Consider the following 23,539-nt stretch of genomic DNA (forward strand, 5'->3'; position numbering starts at 1 on the left):
GAAAATGCCGCAATTCAGCATTAGTAAAATATTGACAGTTTTGTGCATATTTGCAATGGAAACGCAGCTAATGGGAAGATGGATGGATGGGTAAATTTTTTAAAAAAGGTAACAACCAATAAAGTTCTAGTGATGGAGGAAAAAAATTCTAATTCTAAAATTTCCAATATTCCAGCTAGCCATAAGAGGCTCCACAACAACTGTACTGACTCTCTAAAATAGTGGTTCTCAACGTGGGCGGTACCGCCCCCAGGGGGCGTTCAGAGGACGGCAGGGGGCGCTGGCGGACATTTTTACAAAAGGGGGGGCGCTGGGATGCCTCTGGGGGGCGTTTGGTCGAAGGTAAACTTTACACCTTAAATGCACAACAATGACAGTTTAGACTTTGAGCAACTTGGTAAAAGTGCATTGTATAACATTAAATCATGCTTGGCTGCAACTGTATCGATGGCAGCAGCTCTTCTTCTTCTATTCAGTGTTTGTTAGCTTCGGTTAGCTTCTTGGCGCAGCTCCATTCTCCTGCTACTGGTAGCTAAAATCATGATACCCTCACTGTGTATCCCTCTGAAAAATGAACCCATTTAAATAAAGAAATCAAGAAATCCTTCCATGGGTGATACCACGATAGAGAGCGTTCATTTTATAGTGTTAACACCGGAGCTGTAAGTGGTCCGGTATGAAACGGGGGTGATGGAACAACACAGCACTTTTAAATTTCAATAATCAGAGTGCAGAAATTGTTTCCGTTGTTTTTAAAGGTTTATGTCAGTTTGCCTTTTCCCCATCGATACGCTTCCCGACCGCCCTGCACCTTAGGGGCTTAAAAAAAAACAAAAAAAAAACGACGCGCACATTGCGCAAAACTCTGAAACAGGAGAAGCGGTACATAAAACTGAGCGACGAACTAGATGTGAATTATGGCATAAAAACAGAGAATCCGACGCTGAACAGTGAAAAAATCAACATATGATGTGAAACACATGACGATTAGGCGGCGGAGCAGGTGATGAGTGAAGATTATTCGTCTTATATTATTTGTCTTATAATGGATAAATGATCAAATAAATCTAGCAACAGGAAAGAAACTAAAGTGGACATAGCAATAAACCAAGAGAGGATAATACTAATCAAACTAAATGGAAATGAATGAAGAACAAAATGCAAGAATAAACTAAGAAACTAAAGTAAATACAGAGGAATAAACTGGTATGGCAAGACCTTTCGATCAATACTTAATACAGAGGACTGTATGGCAAGAATAAACAGACACTTTCCAATAAAAGGTAAAATAATATTGTTGAAGTGCCATGAGTTTGTTGAAACCACATCTAATACTGAGAATAAATATATCTTACAGACCATAACAGTAAATAACTGATCACTTATTTATGTTTTAATTAGATTTGATATATTTATTTCGTCAATATTATTTTTCATGTCAGTGTTAATGTCATGAGGCTGATGACTCCATGACACTTTCAATTTGACTCATTAGGATTTGATTAAGAACCAGATTTGTTCTTTGTAATTTCTGTCCAGTAAAACTATTAATCTATAAATCAATAGACAGGTGGCCTATATAAAGATATAATCCATGTTTCTGTCTCATATTTGGCATTAAAAGGACCTGGAACTTTTGTTTTTCCACTGAAAGCTCTGGTTTGCACAATAAATGCCATGTGGGTGAAGTTTTATGGATGATACTCTGATGTCCCATTCTCCTGAAGGCAGCACAGAGCTGCACCACCAGAATCTGACAGAAACACTGAAGAGAAGAAGAGCTATGATTAATGTAGTTACAGTTTTATCCATGTTTTAATGTTGCAGAGTTCAGTCGTTTTGTGAATAGTTCAAAGTTTAAACTGGCATGTTGAACATCTTTTATCTGGTCAATTTGTGCAAGATTTAACAACTAGAAAATGGCAAAGAACAAGAATATTGTTTCCACTCTGATTGGCTGCTGTGAGGCCTACAGATTTTAACTTGAATGTTCATTGCATTTTTCTTAGACCCCTGTGAAAATAATTTCTATTCCCATGGCTTTTTTGTTCTCTGGGAAATGATCTTGATGATAAATAAAGAAACAAGCATAAAAATCAAAACATCTACAACAGTGATAGTAATATTAATGATAAAATAATGGTCCGTGCAAAGTAGCCTGCAAATTCTTTGGTGGGGGTTGTGAGGGACCTGGATAGAGGCTAGGGGGGCGCTGGCCCGAAAAAGGTTGAGAAACACTGGTCTAAAACCTTTATTATTGATACATTTTTATTTAAATATTTATCTACATCAGTATTTAAATAGACCAACTACAGATGAAGCTCTGCCTTTTTAGGCAACCTGTGTCACACTTAAAACATGTTTTCTCTTCACTTTACAAGTGCCAGATAACTCTGAGCCCCAGATTTGGCTCTGGTGACCTTTATTAGAGATGACGGCAGCAGCCATGGACACGGGGAAGCTCCACGTTGGCACAACAAAGGCTTGCAGTGGAGCTAGATTACAGATGAACGCAATAGCAGGTAAGTGAAAGTGACAAGGAAGTATCATCCCTTTCTGAGGTGATAATTACCTGCAGCTGGAAGTCTGAGAAAGGTTATCTTTGAAACCAGTGAATGCTTTGAGAAAATGGACCAGTGCAACGCTGTGTTGTTGTTTTTTTAAATGGTATGTGGGTCATTTGAATTTCTCAAGGGGTGAAAAATATTGAAATTTTTGCCCATTCTTCTTTGCAAAAACAAAGAAGCGCTCAAACGTATTGGATTGAGAACATCTCTGAACAGCAGATGTTAATTCTTGACAGATATTCTTGACTGTATTTGGGTCTGGACTTTGACTAGGTGGGATTCTTTGGTCTAAATGAGTCGATTGTTAAATTTGGGTGTATGCTTGGATCATTCTCCAGTTGCATATTGACCCTCTGCCCCCTCCTCAAGTCTTTTCAACCACCTAAAGGTTTATTTAGCATTTTCTCATCAACCCTGGAAAGCTTCCTCAATGCATGCTGCAGAAAGGCAAACCCCCATCACCCCATTTTGAAAGTAGGTTAAAAAGTTGAGTTTTTGCCTAACTTGACAGAGGACTTTCTTTTATTTGTTGGGTCTCTGCATGCCTGGAGGCAAACTGCAAACAGTACTCGCCTTAGCTTTCAAGAAAAGCGTCTTCCAGGCTTGCTTTAGGCCCAGATTTGCAAAGTGCACAACAAGCAGTCGTCCTGTCGACAGAACTTTCCGCTTCTTTGTGTCCTCAATAGACAAAAAGCTTAGAGGTCGCAACTTTCTATGGATTTTGTTCTAAACCCTGCAGATAAGTATTACTGTAAGGTATGTGGTGGAGAACTGCCATGCAGTCTAGGACTAAGCTTAGGGCTGGATATTTATCGTATTGTTTATTGTGATAAATTTATCATAACAATCGTTTTCACAATAAGTTCCAATTCATGATGTTTAAACCCCCCAAAATTGTCAGAATTGCTAATTTTACTATTTTCTCCAATGAGGCTGAGAAATACAAATGCATCCGAAAATTATTAAATGCAGTGACTGTGTGCAATTTAGTGGTACGCTTATGTGGCTGGTGTCCTAAAGACATGCATTACAAATTACTATGTTTTTTAAGTATTTGTGTTTGTGTGGCTATGATTGCTGTCGCCCTAAAAAAAATTTATTAACTGTTCTAATGTTAACTTTTAGTGTTTTTGCAATAGTACCATAAAATATTGTGGTAAAACTTTAAGTCTAACCCTGGAGGTATGTAAGCAGAGGACAGGCTTTAGCTGCTTCACCTCTCAGATAAACTTTGCTCAGCTGCCACCAACCAGCTTAGCAAGGTTGGTGACATCAACTAACTCACCCACTCTATGGTTACCTAGTAACAACCAGCTTCAGGTTTCGCCAATGTGTTTCATATGTGCTTAAAAATGGAAAAACAACAGCGTGGGGTGAAAACCGTGAATCAAACAGGAAAAGTTATACCGCCAGTTTGGCAGTATAACAGATATTTAAAGCAAAAAAACGCATCAATAATTATCAATATCGAGTGATAGGAAATGTTTATACTGTGACTTAACTTACATCTTTCTGGTCTTAAAATAGGGGGGGTAAAAACCGCCCAAACCGCAATTGCATCAGAAACATTGACTCTGAGGGGAAAAAAATCCTTTAAAGACTTTCAGCAACCTCTTTTTTGATCATTTCACACGGCGAGAATTATATCAGATGTCAGCATAATCTGACATCATTATTGAGATCAAAATGTGTCTGACACAGAGCGACCCGGGGCGCTGACAGCGGCGCAGCCTCTGTGACGGGATGATATGGATTACACTCTGCGAACCGACCTTGGGCCTTTCTCGTTTTTTTTTTCTTTTTTTTTTAAACGACTGCCACTCGAACACAGCGACGACCACATGTGTCGCATCGCTGCCAAATAAAACCCAAATATCCCCCAGATGATTAAGGTCAACGCCATCGCTGCTCTACAGAAGCCATCCTAGCATAAGCCTCACAGAGCAGAGGGGTTGGGTGGGATTTGGAGGAGGTTCAGCGGGTTGACCCCCCCCTGGACTCCGGCTTGTCTTCGCCGGTAGGTCTCCTCGTGGATCCCCCAGGTTCCCCTCTGCCTCGCCACGGCGGCATCAAGACAACGGCGCCGCCGTACCCTGTGGGCTTCTCCTCCCAGGCGCCGTGACCTGTTGTTGACTTTCATTTTCTGTGTCATTAAGAGGTTTAAGCTTCTTCATGAGTTTATCCCTGGATCACAGGGATCTGCGAGGCTCACCGGTCATTTGCTGTCAGCGTCCCAAGAGCTCAGATTGTTAGGGCCTGCTTTACTCTGAAATTGATGGAAATGTGTTGGACTAATTTGGCTTTAGCAGGATTGGCTGAATATTAGTCCACTCATCCCGTGGATTATCCCCATGGCTCACTCCAGTGAACGCAGTGTGGATTGGAAGAGCTGTCAAACTACATGCCTCATTCTCCTTTAGTATTTAGCTCCCTGCATCTGAAATGTGCATTCATTTCATCTATGCATTTTTTTTATTCCTATAAAGACAAGGACTGATGCTGCCGCAGGAAAGCCGTGTAGCATATAATGCATGCAGTAATGAGGGCTTTGGGAGCTCTTAACCGGTGAGATGAGCTTATCTGCACAGTGTGTGCATTCATTTAATCTGAGTTCAACATCAGGTGTCAAGTATGATTACACACTGATGCACGTGCTATCAACAAAATAGATTTGTGGCAGCACTACAGTGTCAGATGTGAGTGTTTTTATGGAGTGTTGGAAGAGGACAAGCAGACGTACATTAATCTGAGATTTGTGACCGCTTTCCAGTTGGTGTTTTTTTCCCCATATTTCTGACCAGGCAATACAAATTTTTTTCTTTGAGAAAAATAACTGGCAATTTGAGTTTATATGGTTGGTGCAGGGCCGGCCCAAAGCATCTGAGATAAGTGCCTGCTTAAGGCCCCCTCACCATCAGGGGGGCTGCGGAGAGGGAAAAGCTAATGGGATAAAAAAAAACAAAAAAACTTTCAATTACACAAAATAAACGCCATTAAACATAGAAATCAATTTCTATGTTATTGACATGTTGGGGAAACATAAGATATTAAACTTGTGGGTTTAATATAATGGGTATGTTGCAAGCTTGGCAAAGATGATTGGAAATATTACTGTCTAAAATGATTAAAGCTGGGTTTTATTAAGAAAGGAGACAAGACTGTAAGCAGTTAACATTTTTGACTGTCTGACATTCTATATTAGTCGTTAGCTTGATTAGCATTGCTAGCCAGTTGTAAATGGTCGTGTTCATGTGTGTTCCCTAAACTCATAATGCAGTTGATTGTATTTTACTAAGCTTACTCATATAGTATATGAACATTAATCTTCTTAGTTTGTAAAAACTCTTTGCTGCAAATGGGCAATTAGCACTGATGTTTGCCAGTCTATACGACTGACAGCTACTGTTGATAGGTCTTTATTTCTCATCAAAAGATTTAGGATAAAATGAAACTCCAGTTTGGTTTAGATTCTTGTCTGTTTTTGCAGCCGTCCATGTATTGATTATTGACCATTTTAACAGAGAAATCAACTAAATAAAAGCAACCTGTCTGGTTTTTTTTTGGGTTTTTTTGACTAGCTTTACAGGACTTAACCTGCGCGTAGGTTGATTTGATGCCGATCATGACAGAATGGGCTGCTTTCTGCAGAGTTGCGTGCAATGAGTCATTACCCTGTTCCATCAGTAACAACCTCCATAGAGAAGAGCGTTTTGGTTAGCATAACCTGGCAAATGTTGACATTTCTGACCAACCAGTCAGAAATGTCAGGTCAGGTCGAAAACACGGCGATTCACGTGACTCGCTGATTTTCTCTGTGCACGTTCATTACCGCCACGAAAATTTAACACCGTTGGCTTCTTTTCTCCCCCCTCCAGAATATTCATTTAACGTAGTGAGGATTTACCCCCTAATTTCCTCTCCAGCAGCAACATGACTGACCTTCCTATTGGCTGTGGCATGTTGAAGTGACAGCTGGTGTGATGCAACAACAACTCACCCCCCTCCCCATCCTCCTCCTCTCCATCACACAAGTTATAAAGAGCAATATCTAGTTCCATGGATTGAGATAAGCTTAGGTAGATTAATGCTCCGGGACACTGAAATATTTGCTGTATAAAACTCCTGTTTAGAAAACAATGGCTGGTTTCTGCAGACGAGAACCTCTGATCTGGCAGATGGCACGGGCTCCAAAAGTTCCTCCATGTTCAAGGCAGTGCTTCTCCCCCGGTTTGAGCTCCTGTGGCTTAATGGGATTTTAGAGTCTACATTCAAATGAAGTCTGTATAGGGGAAAAAAAAAAAACAGGATTATTTTTTTTCAGGCTGTTTAATCTCTCTCTCTCTCCTTTTTTTTTTTTTTTTTTGCAAAACTGAGCCTGTCCCACGATTTTTTTTTTTTTTCCAGCATTCGTGGAAAAGCGAATGCTACAATCAGCGAACGCTAGAGCGCAGACGGCCTATCAGCTCAGAGAGCCAGACGGATGCCCTGTGGACCGTTTTCTCTAACGTGAGGCGCGCTCAGTCACTTCGACTCACTTCAGCCCGGCTTGCTGCACCGCGCCGTGCCCGCCTTCTTCTTCTTCTTCTTCTTCTTCTTCCAAAAGCACTCCCATCCTGCTCAGCGAGGACAGACGCTTAGAGGCTCCGTTGTCGTCGCCGCCGCCAGATGCAGATCTTTCAGTGAAGAGCGGCTCCATCTCCGACTTCCCATCAGTCAGACCCTCCGCCTCTCTCTCTTTCTCTCTCTCTTTCTCTGCACCCCGCCTGCGTCTTGGATCGTCTAGCTCCTCATCAGACAGATAAAAGATCTGGTGGAAAACCCCCCCAAACCCATGAGAGGTCCCTTCGCTTCCTGAATCGACAACCTGATTCCCGGGAGACCTCATGATGCCCAACGCGTTCCAGCAGAAAAAAGGTGAGACGACCAACTTAGGCTCGTTAATTATAAGTTAGACTGACAACTGAAAGCGGCAGGAATTAGTGAACAAAGCTCACTCAGGTTCCGTTAAACCCACGTAGGCTTTTTTAGAAAAATAAATATCACTCTGTGTATATAAAGCATGCTTCACTTTGCTTCAAGGAATACATTTTTCATTCCAATATCTATGCCCTCTTATTTATTTTTTCCCCAATTGGGGACTTTTGTTTTTTTGTTTTATTTGTTTCCGAAATAAGGTCATCTCTGAACAACTTAAATTTACAGTAAGGACCTCACACCTGAGCAGCATGGATGGAGCGCAGCCAAACCCAACACCCACTGCATGCAAAGGCCAGGAGCACTCGCTTGCCAACACCTGCATTGATAAATCTGTAGAATTTCCATACAACTTTCATGTCGGTCACCCAATCCGAGAGATTTAATCGCTAAATCGCTCGTTCAGTTCCAATTTGCCGGCATGCAAAGCGGCCGAGGAACGTACAGTAGGCACAAGTGTGATAAATCAACTGACATCTGATAAGCAAATGGGAACGGTGCATCCGCTAAAATAATGGCCCCCACTTCTTTTATCTACTGTATTTAAAAAAAAAAAACTCATGTAAATAGGAGGCTTTGTTTTTTTTTAACACCCGCCACCATGAGATATGAGCAATTTGAGAGAACTTTTTGATTCACTTTGGATTTTCGTGTCAGCTTTGCATCACAAGCGCCTTCTCCCCTGGTGCACGGGAGACACTGAAATCAAAAGGTGAGTGGTTTCGATAAGAAACTTTTGTTGTTGTTTTTTTTTTTACTTTATCATCAGAGGACTTTATGAAAGACTAGCTAAAAGAAAAACCCAACAGATTACTGTAAATGTTGTTTAATGCACAACGTGACCCCACGCTTCGGTTGGAAATTTCTTTAGTTGAAATCCTCTTGCTCTACTTTTGCTTGTGGTCTCGAGTATGTGGAACTTTTTTTCCTCCCCCCCAAAGTGCAGTATCAAAAAAAAAGAAAAAAGTGTCTCTCTGCGAGTAAACGTAAAGGTGCTGAACTTCCACCTGCAACTTCCTAGGCTGCAGAGATGCTTTTTTACGAAACCACATAGGGATGATGCGACTCTTAGGGAGACTGGAGAATCATTTCATGGCAAAAAAATAAATAAGTAAAAATTCAACTTAATGAGGCACGATGGTTAGTCGGGTTGAATTATCTCTGGTGCATGCAAGCTGTGGGAGGTTTTTTTTTTGCAGGATGCATGAAAAGAAAGATTTAAGATTGTTTGTGATTTTTGTGAATTAAATTAAGTAACAGCTCAGGTTTTGGAAAAGAAAAAAAAAAGGATTTTAAGACCAAACGTAATTTTTGTTTGCAAATTAATTCAAATTTAAATATGCAGGTAAAATATTATGCATATGTTTGCATATTTTTTAAGATAAAATCTTGAACTTTCCCCCTTTTTGAATCCCTCTCCATCTATCTACCATAAATGCACTTAAAAAAAAATTTACTCATTTATTTATTTAGACTTCTGGAGTCTTGGTCAGAGCGCTTTCATCCCTCACCAATCCCACGTTTCCATGTTGGGATTTAAATCCATTTACCGCTCTGGCTGCAGGGGAAGCAGCAAAGGAGCCGACATGAAAACACACCTACATACCACCGGCGGGTCAAGACGGTTTGATGCACAGGAATCTGGTCGGAAGCGTGAGGGCGCAGACTTTTTCTGACAGAGCTCAGAAAGCTGAGGAAGAGGCTGACCTCCCCGTGTCTGAACGGCGGGGTGATTAAAAATGCAGATGAAAAATAAATTAACAGTGCTCTTTATCCAGGACTGCATTCATATTTTAGTTTTTTTTTTTGTTTAATTTTTTCCTTTTTCCCCTGTGGCACAGAGCGCTGAGTGCACTGTTGCTGCTTTGTTGAACTGTGGCCTACAGCTAGGAGTGTGCAGTTCCTGTTCAACCACCCCCCACCCCCCACCACATACACGTATAGACCAACGCCGACCAGTGGCGGTTGGCGTTCGCCTCAGCCAGCCGCTCTGACCTTGCAGCGCGCGGTTAGTAATGTGGGAGAATTTGATACGGCTGAAATCAAAACTGGGCCACGGTGTGACCGAGCGCAGGGGAAGGATCGGGGTGGAGGGGAAGAATCGGGGTGTAGGGGAGGGTGGTGGGAAGAGCTGCGACTGTTAAACGTGGAGGAATGACAGCAGAATACCGCCGGGAGCGCATCTGTGTGGGAATCTCTTCAAATACACCAAGTGTGGCGAGAAAGAATTCAAAACCGGTTGGGCAGCTTTGAGTCTTCACCGTTTGCATCACGACGCACTTAAGAGAGACAGTGGAAGTTTCCAACGCTTCCATGGAAATGCACCCCAGAAGTTACCTGTGTTGGCTAAACAGTTCGAACGGCAAAATAGAAGTTTAGGTTCTGGGTGACCGGTAGGTTCGGTTTCTGCTTCAGCTTTCCCTTTTCACCTAAGAGATTCGTCATGGATGATTCATGGTATTCACGTCGAAAATGGTAGTAATAATGCATCGATCTAATTACTGTAATTTGAAACAGAAGTACAAATTATTATGTTGTCTGCTAATATGAAACATTTAAGTCATTTTGGCATTTAGAAATACAGCATGGACACCTATTAAATTTAGTAGTTTTCACATGCTTATGTGAAAACTACTACTTATTGAGCAAAGTATCAGAAATTGTTGCTATTCTATTTGTAGAGTAGCGGAAACAACTCAAATTTTATTTACGGAGCGGTTTTCATACAGCCGAGTGTAACACAAAGGGGCTTTACAGAGGTTAAAAAATAGGCGGGCAGACGTAAAACCACAAGAGAGGCACACTAGAAATGATCCACCTGAGTCAGCAGACGAAAATAAAACGGAAGACAACAAGAAGCAAGAGAAGCTATAGATAAAAAGATAGATAAACAAATCAGTAATAGATGGTGAGGGGGTAGAATTAGCTCCTCAGTGAACTAGCCTGCAGCCGGCTGCTTTACAAACATGTTACCGTAGAAACTGTAGTTTTAGAATCGTTATTGGCTTTCTGAAAATATGTCCAAACTGACAGATTTGCCTTTTTTTGTAAACTGGATTGTAATGGAGGGACTATCTGTAGGGCATTTGTCGTATCATTTATTGTGGTAAATTTCTTTTGATAATTTTGTCTAATTGTCGCAAATAAATTACAACACGTGATTTTTAAAACACCCCCTAAAACTGTCGAATGGAAAAAATAGTTATACTAATGGTTATACTATTTTCTCCACTGTATTTTCAATGAAAATATCAATAATCATCAGTAACTTTCAAAAATATGATTAAATGCAGTTACAGTGCGAAGTTTAGTGGAACAAATCACACTTGTTTTTGCGACTGTTGTCCCAAAGATGCTTATCACAAATAATATCTGTGTTTGTGTGGCTTTGATTGGAGTCAGAGCCATAAACTTACCTAAACATTACATGCCGTCATAACTTTAATCGTTATCGTGATAGTACCACAAAATATCTTGATAGTACTTTAAGTGCATATCGCCCAACTCTGCTATCTTACTGGTCACTCAGGTAGTTCCACCTCATTTTCAAGTGTAAAAACATTGAGATGGAAAATGTTAGGATTTTAAATCTGAAATTTCTCAAAAAAGTAAAAAAAAAAAGAAATCTTGGTAGGTCTAACTGTGACATGCCTAATAAGGAAGATAAGATGGTAACTAAAAAATTTTATTGTGCTTTGGAATAAAATAAATCCTTAAGTGTTTTTGAGACTTTTTTTATGATCTAGTAAGCATTAATTTTAAAGCTTTGGAGTATGCATTCTTGAGGAATCTCCTCCTATGCAGTTTGAGTTAAATAAAAAAAAAAGGAAGAAAAAAACTGTCGAACAGAATAGAAGAAAAGCTGTTCTTCCAGGTTTCCACCTCACATCCAGCCCATCGAGATCCACAGCTCGACAACTGGTGGATGTTTGGGGCAGCGAAGGGGAGAAGGTGGAGTGATTCAGGCACATGATTCCTATTGGATCATTATCCAGGGTGGTGCGGAGTAATAAGAGCCACCTGTTGGCTACCTGAGCGCCCGCTCCGAAGCGTCCCGTCTAAGACAGAATACCTCTGAAGATACGGAGGCAAAGCTTTGGAAGTAATCTCTCAAATTTCAGCCGCTCACACCTGCTGCTCTGGAGCAAACACAGAAAAGATTTAACGATGGCACCCATTATTTGCACACATCGTCAGTCTCATTCCTGCGTTTGCTGGAGGAATCTGAGCCATCGTCCAGCAGGTGGTACGCCAGCAGGAAGTAGACGTATGCGTTTAAAATTCCACCGAGTTCGGATCTGCAGAGTGCATTCTGGGCCTTCTCTCAGCTGGCCTTGAGAGGAAGTCCTGAATATACAGGCTTTGATTTGACTAAAATTGGAATTCCAGCCCACCAAACACCCAACACCATCACACTCCTCGGTTCTCAACGCGCTCCGAGTCGTTTGCTTGGACGAGCAAAGCAAACAGATCTCAAGGTGAATCGCCAGAGCGCTGCAGAAAACTTTCTGCAAACTTACTTTATAAGAGCGTGTTTTTGAAGGAACCAATAGACACTCATTGTCCTGAAGTGCTAAAATATATATATTTATATGAACAGGGACGGATTGAGAAGAATAAAGGCCTCTGGGCTGGAACCAGATTTGCTGCCCAATCACAAAAAAAAAAAAATCTTTTACTCATGTAAATTACTGAACTTTAATAGGTAGATCTGCATATTTACATATACAAGTTGATGTGTGGTTGGCTTAAAATGTGTGGCATCATTTTGGGACCATGTTGGTCCCGAAGTAATAAATCATTTCCAAATATTTGAGTGTATTAATAAAACAATCCAATGTTTTACAACAAAACCCCACATGCGAAACGAGCCTGTGACTTTAATATGAACCAGGGATGCACCAATCAACATTTTCACTTCCAATACTGATATCTAACATCGGCCGATACTGATCCCACACAGAAATAGTACAGAATTGGTTTAAAACATGTATTTTTTTTTAAAAACGCAAACCTAAATGGTACTCAATTACAAATTTAAGTGACAATTCTACACTAGTTAAATACACCAACAGCTTCACAATGTTGGTCAAACATGTAAAAACGACTTTAATTTATTCAGTCAGTGCAATTAGGAGTATAGCACCAAACTGAAACTGACAAAAGCATTGACCACCTTAGTCAAACACGTAAATAAAACAGCCATCTATAATTTCTTTCCAATATTGAGACCGATTCATATTAATATCAGGATCTGTGCATCTCTAATATGAACACGAAAATGTTGTTTGCCGCCCTCTCCCCCTGTTGTTTGCGCCCCGGGATACTGCCCTTTCTAAAGTCTGGCCCAGTTTATGAAGCAAGAACAATCCGAACCTGACTTTGAGATCCTAAAAACTTAAAAAAAAAAATAAAAAAAAAAAAAGCAGCTTCTCCTCGTTTTTGTGTTTAACCTTGTCAGACAGGATGAAAGACAGCTTTCAACATGAGACATGCAGCAGCTTTGTTGCAGGGAGGGCTTGATTGCACGTCAGAACAGAAGTCGTCTGTATTAATTAATATAAAAAAATGTTTAAAAAAAAAAACATGAGGCAAACCTCCAAAAGAAATTCACTCCTGCACAGAAAATCTTTTGAAGTCACCCTCCTCCTCCACCGCACACATCATTCACTTTTTTTACATCTCAATCTCTTCTACCTGTTTTATAAATGATGTGCGCACGTACAGTAGGTTTTTCTGTGATGCCTTTAAACAGACGATCAAGGTGAAAAGATATGAATGCAAATCTCCTTGTGATGGTTTCCACGCATCCGCCGTGCAGAAAGACGAGCTTAAATGCGAGTGAAGAGAGAGAGAGAGAAGGAGAAAAAAAACAAGAAAGGGAATGGGGGAGGGGGGGCAAAAAAAGTGAAACTTAACAATATAAAAAGAAAATCTTTTAAAGAAAGGAACTAAAAAGACCTCTGTAGCTAACAGCATTATCTGTTTGGTGTTACAGCGCGGTTGCATCATGCCTCTCAGAACAAAACTCTGCACTCATCTTTGCTGACAATGAACACTGAAGTTGGCAGAAATTTGCTGTGAAACGAGACAAAAAAAAAAAGTGCAGTTTATGAAGAGGAGGAGGAAGGAGGGGGGAAAGTGAGGCAACCTCCGGGCCTCGGGCTTTTGTCAGTGGGCATTTCTGGTTGGTGACCCTGTGGTGCACCGACTGGATAGGCAGCGATTCACACCTTTTATTATTATTATCGTTAAAATGAATTCAGCTGGTGTGCTTGATTTCTGAATGCCGTTAAACAGAACAATGTTTAATTCTGCAGTCTGAACGGAGACGATTCGGATTAACCGGCGCAGTTTGATAACACGGTGGGTTCAGATGGGGGCGCATTGATCAGCCTCCTCTGCCCTTCTCTAAGTGGGTCATTTATTATTACTGTTTTTTTTTTTTTTTAGGAAAAAAAAAATTGAGTAAAAAGTTTGCCAAGGATTTGCGGTAATTATCTCATCCCCGTATAGCGGGGGCACAGCATGAGGCCTTGGTAAATTACACGTCTCCCTCCTAACTCCTGGATGGTTTATGGCCGTGCATTATGCATAAACCGCGCCGGAGCGCCTCAAACGTCCCCCAAGTGGATTGAAATAAAGTTGACGCTGCTCTTTGTTTGGAGCTCCACGCCGTCTTTATTTGGCAGTGCTGAATCGGAGATTGCTGTTAAAAAAAAAAAAAAGACGTTCGTCTTAATTATTTTTGGGGACTTTTTCGCCCTCCCTACCTCCCCACCACCACCACCAATGGTTCATGAACACCTGAAGTGTTTTTTTTTTGTTTTTTTTGGAGGGATTCCGGCTACAAATGGGCGGATGCTCGGGCACTCCGCTGGGAGATGTCACTCTTGCTGAAGCGGGAAAGAGGAGGGAGGGTGGGTTGCTGTACAATAAGTTGGAAAAAAAAAGAGAGGAAGAAAAAACAGGAGCACAGACTGTTGGGGGGAACATTAATCTCAGACCCCACCAAGTCAGACGAAGTTGTTTAAATCTCGTCAAAACCATTAAAAATGTGGCTTTTTTCTTTTTGTTTCATGCTCAAAATAATAGAACTTACTTTTAGAAAGTCTTTAAAGGTTTCTGTGGGAAGGAAAGTCTGAAAACGGAAAACGTTCCCTCTTACCACTCGTTTTAAAGTCCATAAAATGAGATCTCTGGGAAACCTCCGGAGATCATCTGTGCCTGCAGGTGCTGTCCCTTCCCTACTTACTGCTGCAGACTGGTGCCCAGCTGGCTGAAAGAAATATGCCTTGTGCTTTCAAATTTTGCTCTTTGAAAATATGTTCGGTTGCAGAAAACACAAAAAGGTCAGGGTGTGAAAACTAAAGAAAGGCAACACTGGTTCCCTCCGGTGTAAAGGCACTTGAGCACATTTAGTAGTTGCTCATTCTACATTTTTGCTCAAGTATGTGTTCAATTTAAAACAGTATTATAGATTATTATTTAACTGTAATAATCAATGCATGCTAGTGTTGTTGCTCCATGATTTTAAATAATACATTAAAATGTCTCTTCATAACATTCTAGTTCATTTTTTTTTTCTCTGACACTTTTACACATTTACAATGAGTATCTGTTGTATAGCAACCCCCATGTTTCAGTCAGTTTACACACTAATTCTGAGCTAAAGTTGCACTTGCACTTCAACAGGGGGCTGGGCAGGCGGGCCATGGGCACCTATGGGGAAAAATGCTGGTCCCCCCCTGACACCCAAAGAAAACCATCATCAGTTTATATAAAAGGCATACAGTCATTTTCTTCAATCAAGACATAAATGTAAAAACACAATCAATACATGCATAAAGTTTTAAATATTTATGTTGTTTAGTTGTGGCACTCTAAAATTTTACCTGCCCTGTCTGGCCGTCCCTATGAAAATGTTCTGGGGCCACCACTATCTAACTCACCTACATCCACAAATACGTGCTGTTTCTTTTGAGAGTAAAATGATCTTTTATAAGCCTTAAAACAACTAATCATCATTTCATGGTTTTTGTGTCCTACATAAATTAACAGAATTTTTTATGTTTTTTTTTTGCTCTCTCTAGCCCAGCAAATGCTCCTCCTCTGCCAAGGAGTGAACGGGATGAGAAAAGACGGCGAATCCGTGGTCTGGAATCACCACAAGCAAGGCTTCCAAGGTGAGTCACTGACAGTAAATGTGTGCCCACATGTCGTGAGATGAACGCAACTTCTAACGCCTTGCCTGTTTTACATCTCATAACCGAGATTCGAAGGCTCGCCTATTAAAGCCTGTAAACGACGTGCAACTTCACACCAGTCCTGCCTTCCACGCAGGGATGAAAACAAAAACCACAGAGTTCAAGCTTGTCCTAGATGCCTTTCATTTCATGCAAGTGCCCGGCTGGTGATAGTCGCAGACAAGAAATGGATCAACACAACAAACAAAACAAGGCTGCAAAAGAGGTGGAAAAAAAGGAGCAGTTTTATTCTTATAAAATTATGCAGCATAGAGTTCACATGCCTTAAAATAACAAAGCAATGTACTGTTAATTTTCCAGATTCTTTTTTTTTTTACTTTATCCTCATCTATCAAATTAATCCTGTCATAAAGAAACAAGTCAATCCAAACTGAGCAACAGTAGGTTTTAGCCCACAATACAACACACTCCTGACCTTGACATTACTTTTTTTTCTTTTTTACAATGTTTACATGTTCCAGAGAGTTTTAAACATTAACTGATTTATAACCAGGAGCTGCATGTGTGTTCTACTCTGGACTCCCAAGCCTCAAGTTTTCCTACTGCAATGCAATTACAGAAATGCAACAAGTTTGCTTTACTATACAAACAAACCCCTTACAGAAAACAGTCTAAAGCTCTGTTAAAAGCAACAATCACCCAAAGGTTACAGACAGTTACAGAACAGCTATAAGCAGAAATGAGAAAAAAAAAAACATAAAGCTGAACTAAAGTACCGGTTCAAACCGTGCGCTGAGAAAAACAATCCCATCCGACCGCTCCACCGACTCAATGCATTACAGAGGAAATATCAGTCTATTAAAGCTCTCCCCCCAAAACCTTCCCCACCGACGGCATGAAGTTAACATACCCGCAGGGAAATGCGCCTACAGACTGATAAGAGCCCCCAAAAGCAAGGCAGAGACATCGACCTGTCCGCACGGACCTAATTCAGAGCTCTGTCTCTGCGTAGCTCATGTATGGACTGTATGTGTGTTAAATGCGACGGAAGGCAGCGGCACGGTGCGCCGTTTAAGTCACGGAATATAAATTAGTTCTGAGAATTTCGGGGGCTGGTTTTCTCGAGCCGGTGACGTCGCCAGCTCGCCGTCCTGTGACTGTGCGGGCTGAACCAAAAGCAGGGGGATTCCGGACCCCGCGAAGCGAATAACTTCGTTATTTTCGACATTTATACGCCTTTTATTGCTCGTTTGAACGAGTATTAAAATATATTTTCGCTCTAAAAATCGTCAGGTGCCCTTCGCGTCTGAAGCAGCGCTTTGAAACGAGTTGGTTTTGAAAACTTTAGAAAAAAGTGTCTCTCCCCTGCGCCGGCAGAGTGGTACGGTCTCAGGCTCAAATTCCGAGAATTGTGCTCCTCTGATTCTTAGAACAGGGGTTCTTAGAAGTGGTGATGCAAGAAGTTTCTAGGAAAGCGCTACCAGGTGATTTTTTAAATTCCATTTTTTTTAATTTAATGTGGCGCGAAGTTTTTATATGCTGTGTTTCTTGTTTATGTTTTTAGACGTTTGTCCGTTTTTGTGTCTGCTTGGGTGTTTTGTGAAGCCGGCCGGGGCTGCGTGTGGCTGTCAGAGTGTGAACAGTGGAAACTCCGGAGAGGGAGAAAGCGGGCTGCTGCTGCTGCTGCTGCTGCTGTGGGTGACAGTCGGAGCGCCGCTCTCTCCGTCTCTGGCAGACCGGGTCGGTTCTCGCCGCTCGGAGCCGGCCGGTCGGTCGGTCCGTCTGGAAGCGGCGGGCAGGCGGACGGCAGTCTCCAGCGGTTGTCGGCTGTCACACACGGTGGTGGTGTAAAGCAGAGTAATAACGCTCTGGTTTAAGAGAGCAACATCGGAGGAAAATGAAGCGCTTAGTGCGGCTCGCAGCGCACGGTGCTCGGGGTGCCTGTGATTAAATCCCCACTTTGTTAGTTCAAGTGACAAAACACAGAGGAACGGCGGCAAGCAAGCGCTGTGACGCGAACTTCGCAGACAGCGTGGCAACCGCACGTTCGGACTGTGTATCTATATTGTTTTTAGTGCGCAGCAGCGGCGGTAATTTGCTCTAATGGAGCGCAAAGGGCTGCCCAGAACAAATCCTCCTGTTACCGTAACACTGCAGCGGAAATGTTACTGTTCATGTGTGTGTGCGCGCGTGTGTGTGAGAGAGAGTGTGTGTGTGTTTTTTTTTTCCGCGGTAGAAGCTACAAGTTGTCTCTTATTTTTTTCCACTGTGACAGCACGCTGTTTGACAAGTTTAAGGTGTCACTCCGAAGTGGAGAGTCTGTCAGAGCTCTGCGCTGGGAGAAACGGAGTTTCGTTTACGGGCTGAATACTTTTGCTCGATTAAACGAGAAACGTGACGAAAGTAAAACAAAAAAAAAAAGTTTGGTGACTAAAATGTGAATTATTTAAATTTAACCGACGCAGTCATTTAAAGAATGACTTCAGGTGTCCGTCAGCGTCGTGTCAGACCCCCAGAGAGTGTAGTTAAACAGTTACTGTATCTGTATCTTCATATTTTATTCCCCAATTGGTCTGTCTGTGCAGTCCTGCTTCTATTTACGGACGAGTCCAGTTACACGCTCCACTTTTGACACTTGACTTAATGACAGTCATAAATCCGCGTGTATGCTTCAAAGCCAGTTTTAATATTTCTGGTGTTTTTTCTCCCCCTGGTTTGATAAAACCATTGACCCAAAAATGCAGCAGGAGCGTTTTGAGCGGACTTTAAAACATCACCAAACTGATGTACTGTTAAAAGCTGCACCGCGTAGTTTTATTTTAATCACGGCGTTAAAATCTCACGATTTAAATTCAGATTTTTTTTTTTCGTACCGACAGGGTGAAAAAAAAAAAGAAAATATAATCTGTTTGTGGGAATTATTTCCCCTACCTTATAATCAGATTGTCAGAAATGAAAGGCGCACTGAAAACTTTCTTTCGCTCCGGTCTAAGTTGAGACGTGCTCTAAGACCTTGATATGCTGTTCATTTGAATAACGCTGATGTCTGTATTTAAATTAGTCTAGACTTCAGTTCCACATTTTAAAAAAACAGCTAATTATTATAAAATTTTGCCCATTTATGTTGTAGCCAATTTTTCCTGTAATTTGCTGCAATTTATTTATCTGCTGAATAATTTATCTTGAACTTTATCATATTAAGCTTTCGATGAGTGTTTCTGAGAGACGGTGAGGAGGAAAGAAATGATTCTAAAAGTGGAAATTAAAATATCCGAATGTTGTTTTAATAAATGGCGCCGCCTTCTGGCGACATCGTCTGTGTTTCTGATCTAACCGTTTCTTTTATGTGGGGATGTTAAATAAGTTGAATACAGCTCATTTATCCAAGATCAGATCCTAGAATTTGGTCTTAAAACTAGTTTATTCTGTGTGGAACAGAGTTAAACTGATGAGTTTTATCGTTTCACAAGAGCAAAAAAAAAAAAAAAAAAAATTAATTCTCTTTTATTTTGTTGGCAGAACTTGACAAAATGGCTTGTGCAGCAGACAGCTGCATACAGTTTACGCGCCACGCCAGTGATGTCCTTCTTAATCTGAACCGGCTGCGCAGCAGGGACATCCTCACAGATGTTACCATCCTGGTCAACAGACAGCAGTTTCGTGCACACAAGACTGTTCTCATGGCTTGCAGGTGTGCAGTGTTTATTCTTAAAATTTAAAGCACATGTTTGCTTTGTGCTCTTGGTTTAAATCTAACCCTTTTTTTCTCCATTCATGCACACAGTGGGCTGTTTTACACTATCTTCACTGACTCCCACAAGTGCAACCTTAACGCCATCAGTCTGGACCCAAAGGTGGACCCCGAGGGCTTTGCCATCTTGCTGGAGTTCATGTACACTTCCCGTCTCACACTAAAGGAAAGTCTCATCATGTCCATCATGAATACGGCCATCTATCTGCAGATGGACCACGTCGTGGACACTTGCCACAGATTTATCAAATCCAGGTCTGTGGAATCCATCAGATCTCTTGTGTAAATCCGTGATTATCAGTGTCTGTGTGTTCATAACCCCTCTCTCGTTCCCTGCACAGTGATCCGACTGCCAAGCTGCCCAGAGACGAGTTTCTGGTCAGTCCCTTGGTGTTGCCTCAGGACGTCCATGCGTATCGACCCCATGATGTTGTTGACAGTCTGCACAGCCGCCTGGCTCCGTTCAGGGACGGAAGGCCCTACGGCACAAACATGTTCAGCAGCGTCAGCACCCCCAGTAACTACCACCTCTACGGGCAGTTTCCCATGCCGGGATTCCCTTTCCCGATCTGTAAGCTGACTGATACCAAAAACGCTTTCGCTGACCTGTCAAAGGGTGGGATCCACCACAAACACTGTCCTCCTCATGACGGCGCCAATGGCATCAGGGCAGACTACGCCAGAGCGCTTGGTACCGGCTCCTCTGGCATTATTCACTCAACTACCTTCGCTTCCAGAGAGATGGGAAGAGACGATGAGATGAGGAAGGAGGGGCACGAGGGCCAGCCCATTGGCCTCAGCTCAAGGAAGCGCGCATTCCCTGTGTTGACCCTTGAGCACCAGAAAGACTTGAGCAAAGAGCATGGTTCACAGGCAGAGGACGACCTCATCCATCAGCACTATCCTTTGGGGATCTCCGCCGGGCGCAAGAGCCTCATGAGCAGCCCGCAGAGTCCCCTAAAATCGGACTGCCAGCCCAACTCCCCAACAGAGTCCAGCAGCAGCAAGAACGCTGGCCTCTCCCACATTGGTGGAGGGCAAGTGACGCAGGGTACGCCAGACCCTAAAGCTCGCAACTGGAAGAAATACAAGTTTATCGTGCTGAACCAGAGCGCGAAAGATGACGAGGCAGGGCTGAGGGATCCCGGGCTCCGCTCCCCTCAGCGCCTCGGCCTGCAGCCCTACATCCACCCTGGCGACTCCGAGAGCCTTGACGCGCAAGCCACGAGTAAGAGCAGCGAGGACCTACCCGTGCCACAGGCCAGCCGTCTCAACAACATCATCAACAGGTGAGGGCCTTTAAGATGCGAGTTTAAGAAACATCATCTTGTGGATTATGGAAGTCTTGAGTGTTTGTTTTTATCTTTTCTCTCCCAGTGCGCTCGAGGGGACACTGAGGAACGGCGACGGCCACCCTCCCCACTACCTTAACCGCCTCAGCTGCTCCACCTGCGGCTCTCAGTCTCCCCAACACTCCAACGTCTGTCCCAACAACCCCAGGTCACGCCTCTCCGAAGACATGGCGGAGCTCCACTCAGAGTATTCAGACTCCAGTTGTGGTGAGTTCATGGTTTCAGGTTTGGATTACAAATGCTTGTATCCGGCATCAACCATTAACGAAATCCGATTTCTCTTTCCTCCACCGAGCAGAAAACGGTACGTTCTTCTGTAACGAATGCGACTCCAAGTTTGCCGACGACGAAGCCCTGAAACAACACATGCTTCAAGTCCACAGCGACAAGCCATACAAGTGTGACCGCTGTCAGGCCGCTTTCCGCTACAAGGGCAACCTCGCCAGCCACAAGACTGTCCACACAGGTACTGAACTAAAAAGACATCTCTTGTTTTTTTCTTCAAGTCTTTGTCATTGAAGTCTAAACCGATTTCTTTCTGTCCAGGAGAGAAGCCGTACCGCTGTAACATCTGTGGTGCTCAGTTTAACAGACCAGCTAACCTCAAGACTCACACTCGCATCCACTCAGGAGAGAAGCCATACAAATGTGAGACGTGTGGAGCTCGTTTTGTACAGGTAAGTCCAAGGTTAAACCGGCCCTTAACGTACAAAACTATGCTTTAAAAGCTGTTCCAACATTTGATTCAATCATTTTATTTGGGGTTCCTGTTTCAGGTCGCTCATCTTCGTGCCCATGTGTTGATCCACACCGGTGAGAAGCCATACCCATGTGAGATCTGCGGAACACGCTTCCGTCACCTGCAGACGCTGAAAAGCCACCTGCGCATCCACACGGGAGAGAAACCCTACCATGTAGGTTGATTAGAAGAGATTCACTCCAATTCTCACTTGATTGGCTCTCAATGGCAGGTCAAATAGCAAATCATTCAATAGAATCCCTCGTTACATCAAAACTAAAAGTTGACTATTTTTTTGTTGATGAACACCAATTAACAGCATGTACTATGATGCCCTTTCCTGAAGGTTGGGGATGTATATGTCAAATCATATTTTTTTAATATTTATATATTTTTGTTTCAGTGTGAAAAATGCAACTTGCACTTCCGCCACAAGAGCCAGCTGCGGCTGCATCTCCGACAGAAGCACGGCGCCATCACCAACACCAAGATCCAGTACCGCATGTCCACAGCAGAGATGCCTACCGACCTGACAAAGGCATGCTAAGCTAAGCTAACAGAGGGGAACAAACAAAAAAACGGTTACCTTGGAGGCAGTCTTGACCCTGGCATTTAACGACCCCCACCCCCCCTCAAACTTGTACAATCATCCAAAATTGTAGTGCCACACTGTGTTTTTGAGACAATTCAATTGGCTGCGTCTGCCATTCTAAACGGGTTTCCACTACATGTGATGCTAGAGCCACTTATGGTATCTTAGTCACTTTATGATTTCTATATAAATCTAATTATATAAATATATATATATATATATATGTATGTTGGGAGTGTTTTTAAGCTTTGAAGGTACATATATAAAAGCTTTATTTTGTTGAGAAGGACAAAATGTAAACTGTTTTTTTTTTGGGGGGGGAATACAGTATTTTATATCAGAGAACTTACTTTTCTGAAAGTATTGACAATTTTGACAGGTGGTACATATATTTTAAGAAAAAAAAAACAGGCTTTGTGGCTATATAAATTTGTCTAGACATTTTTAAGTGTATGTACAGACACGTTGGCGTAAAAGGCAGGACGGGTGGGGCGCATTGGGACTGGAGGGAAAACGTATCGGACGGCTGCTGCTGTCTGACTGTTGTGCATGAGGTATTTCTTACCGTTGTTGGGCAGACCACGTAAATATTGTGACATATTGTGTTCTATCTGTGCGATTGCTCTCTGCTGGCAGAGCCAATCTAAACGTTTTTTGAACTGCATTTCTGGGTACTGCTTTGTAATGACCAAGAAAAAGAAAAAAAAAATAGATGTTCTCATTTTATTTATGTTTTTGTTTTTTCCCCCCTTTTTTTGCTTCAGATGTGTTTATATATAGATGTGACTTTAGGTTTTTCTTTTTTTTTTTTTTTTCATAAGTGAAAGTTTACAGTTCTTGCTCTTTGTTCCAGATCTTACCGTAAACTTGCGTCAATGTTCAGCTCTTATTATTTTTTTGTTTGTTTGTAGATACACTGTGTATTCAATGTGCCTTTCTCTAAGCTGGCTGACCTCTTCAGGGTTCAGACCAGCTCTATTAAAGGTACAACTCAAGGACACCACTTGTCCTAATTCCCAGTATGTGTGTGTGTGTGTGTGTGTATGTGTATGTATATATTTCTAAATACTTGTCTGTAACCTTACAACATGAAACTTTATCATTGTAAAAAAATTCAAGACTTTTTTTTTTTTTTAATTGGGTTTCTTTTTTTTAACTGCATTAAGATTATTGTACAATGTTATAAATGTATGAATGTAAAATAAAGGTACTGGATTTCTATGTATTGAAAGCAGAGTTTTCATTTTTGTTTAGAAAAACTGCAATGGTTGTTTTCAATTTATCACCAAGTCTTCAACATGTAGAGTATATTTGGATTTTGTGGCATTTCATAATACAAAGTAGAGCAGAATTGTGA

General features: G+C 41.9%; 1 protein-coding gene across 4 annotated transcripts; it reads left to right on the plus strand.

The window, feature by feature from the left end:
• Window positions 1-263: 263 nt before the first annotated feature.
• Window positions 264-23,403, plus strand: bcl6aa (BCL6A transcription repressor a). 4 transcript variants are annotated; one of them, XM_081606625.1, is made up of 13 exons: window positions 264-342; window positions 2,382-2,522; window positions 6,972-7,073; window positions 7,171-7,481; window positions 15,635-15,727; window positions 19,268-19,439; window positions 19,533-19,754; window positions 19,841-20,788; window positions 20,877-21,058; window positions 21,150-21,317; window positions 21,398-21,528; window positions 21,628-21,765; window positions 21,994-23,403. In XM_081606625.1, exons 4-13 carry the CDS (start codon window positions 7,451-7,453, stop codon window positions 22,135-22,137), a joined length of 2,229 nt encoding a protein of 742 aa, XP_081462751.1. In that variant the 5' UTR covers window positions 264-342; window positions 2,382-2,522; window positions 6,972-7,073; window positions 7,171-7,450; the 3' UTR covers window positions 22,138-23,403. The 4 variants fall into 4 exon arrangements, with proteins under 4 accessions (XP_081462751.1, XP_081462750.1, XP_008405896.1 ...); XM_081606624.1 differs by having other exon boundaries at window positions 6,972-7,481; XM_008407674.3 differs by lacking the exons at window positions 264-342; window positions 2,382-2,522 and having other exon boundaries at window positions 6,621-7,481.
• Window positions 23,404-23,539: the final 136 nt, after the last annotated feature.

The sequence above is a fragment of the Poecilia reticulata genome, chromosome 4 (assembly GCF_904066995.2).
Source record: "Poecilia reticulata chromosome 4, P_reticulata-male-v2, whole genome shotgun sequence".
Lineage (NCBI taxonomy): Eukaryota > Metazoa > Chordata > Actinopteri > Cyprinodontiformes > Poeciliidae > Poecilia > Poecilia reticulata.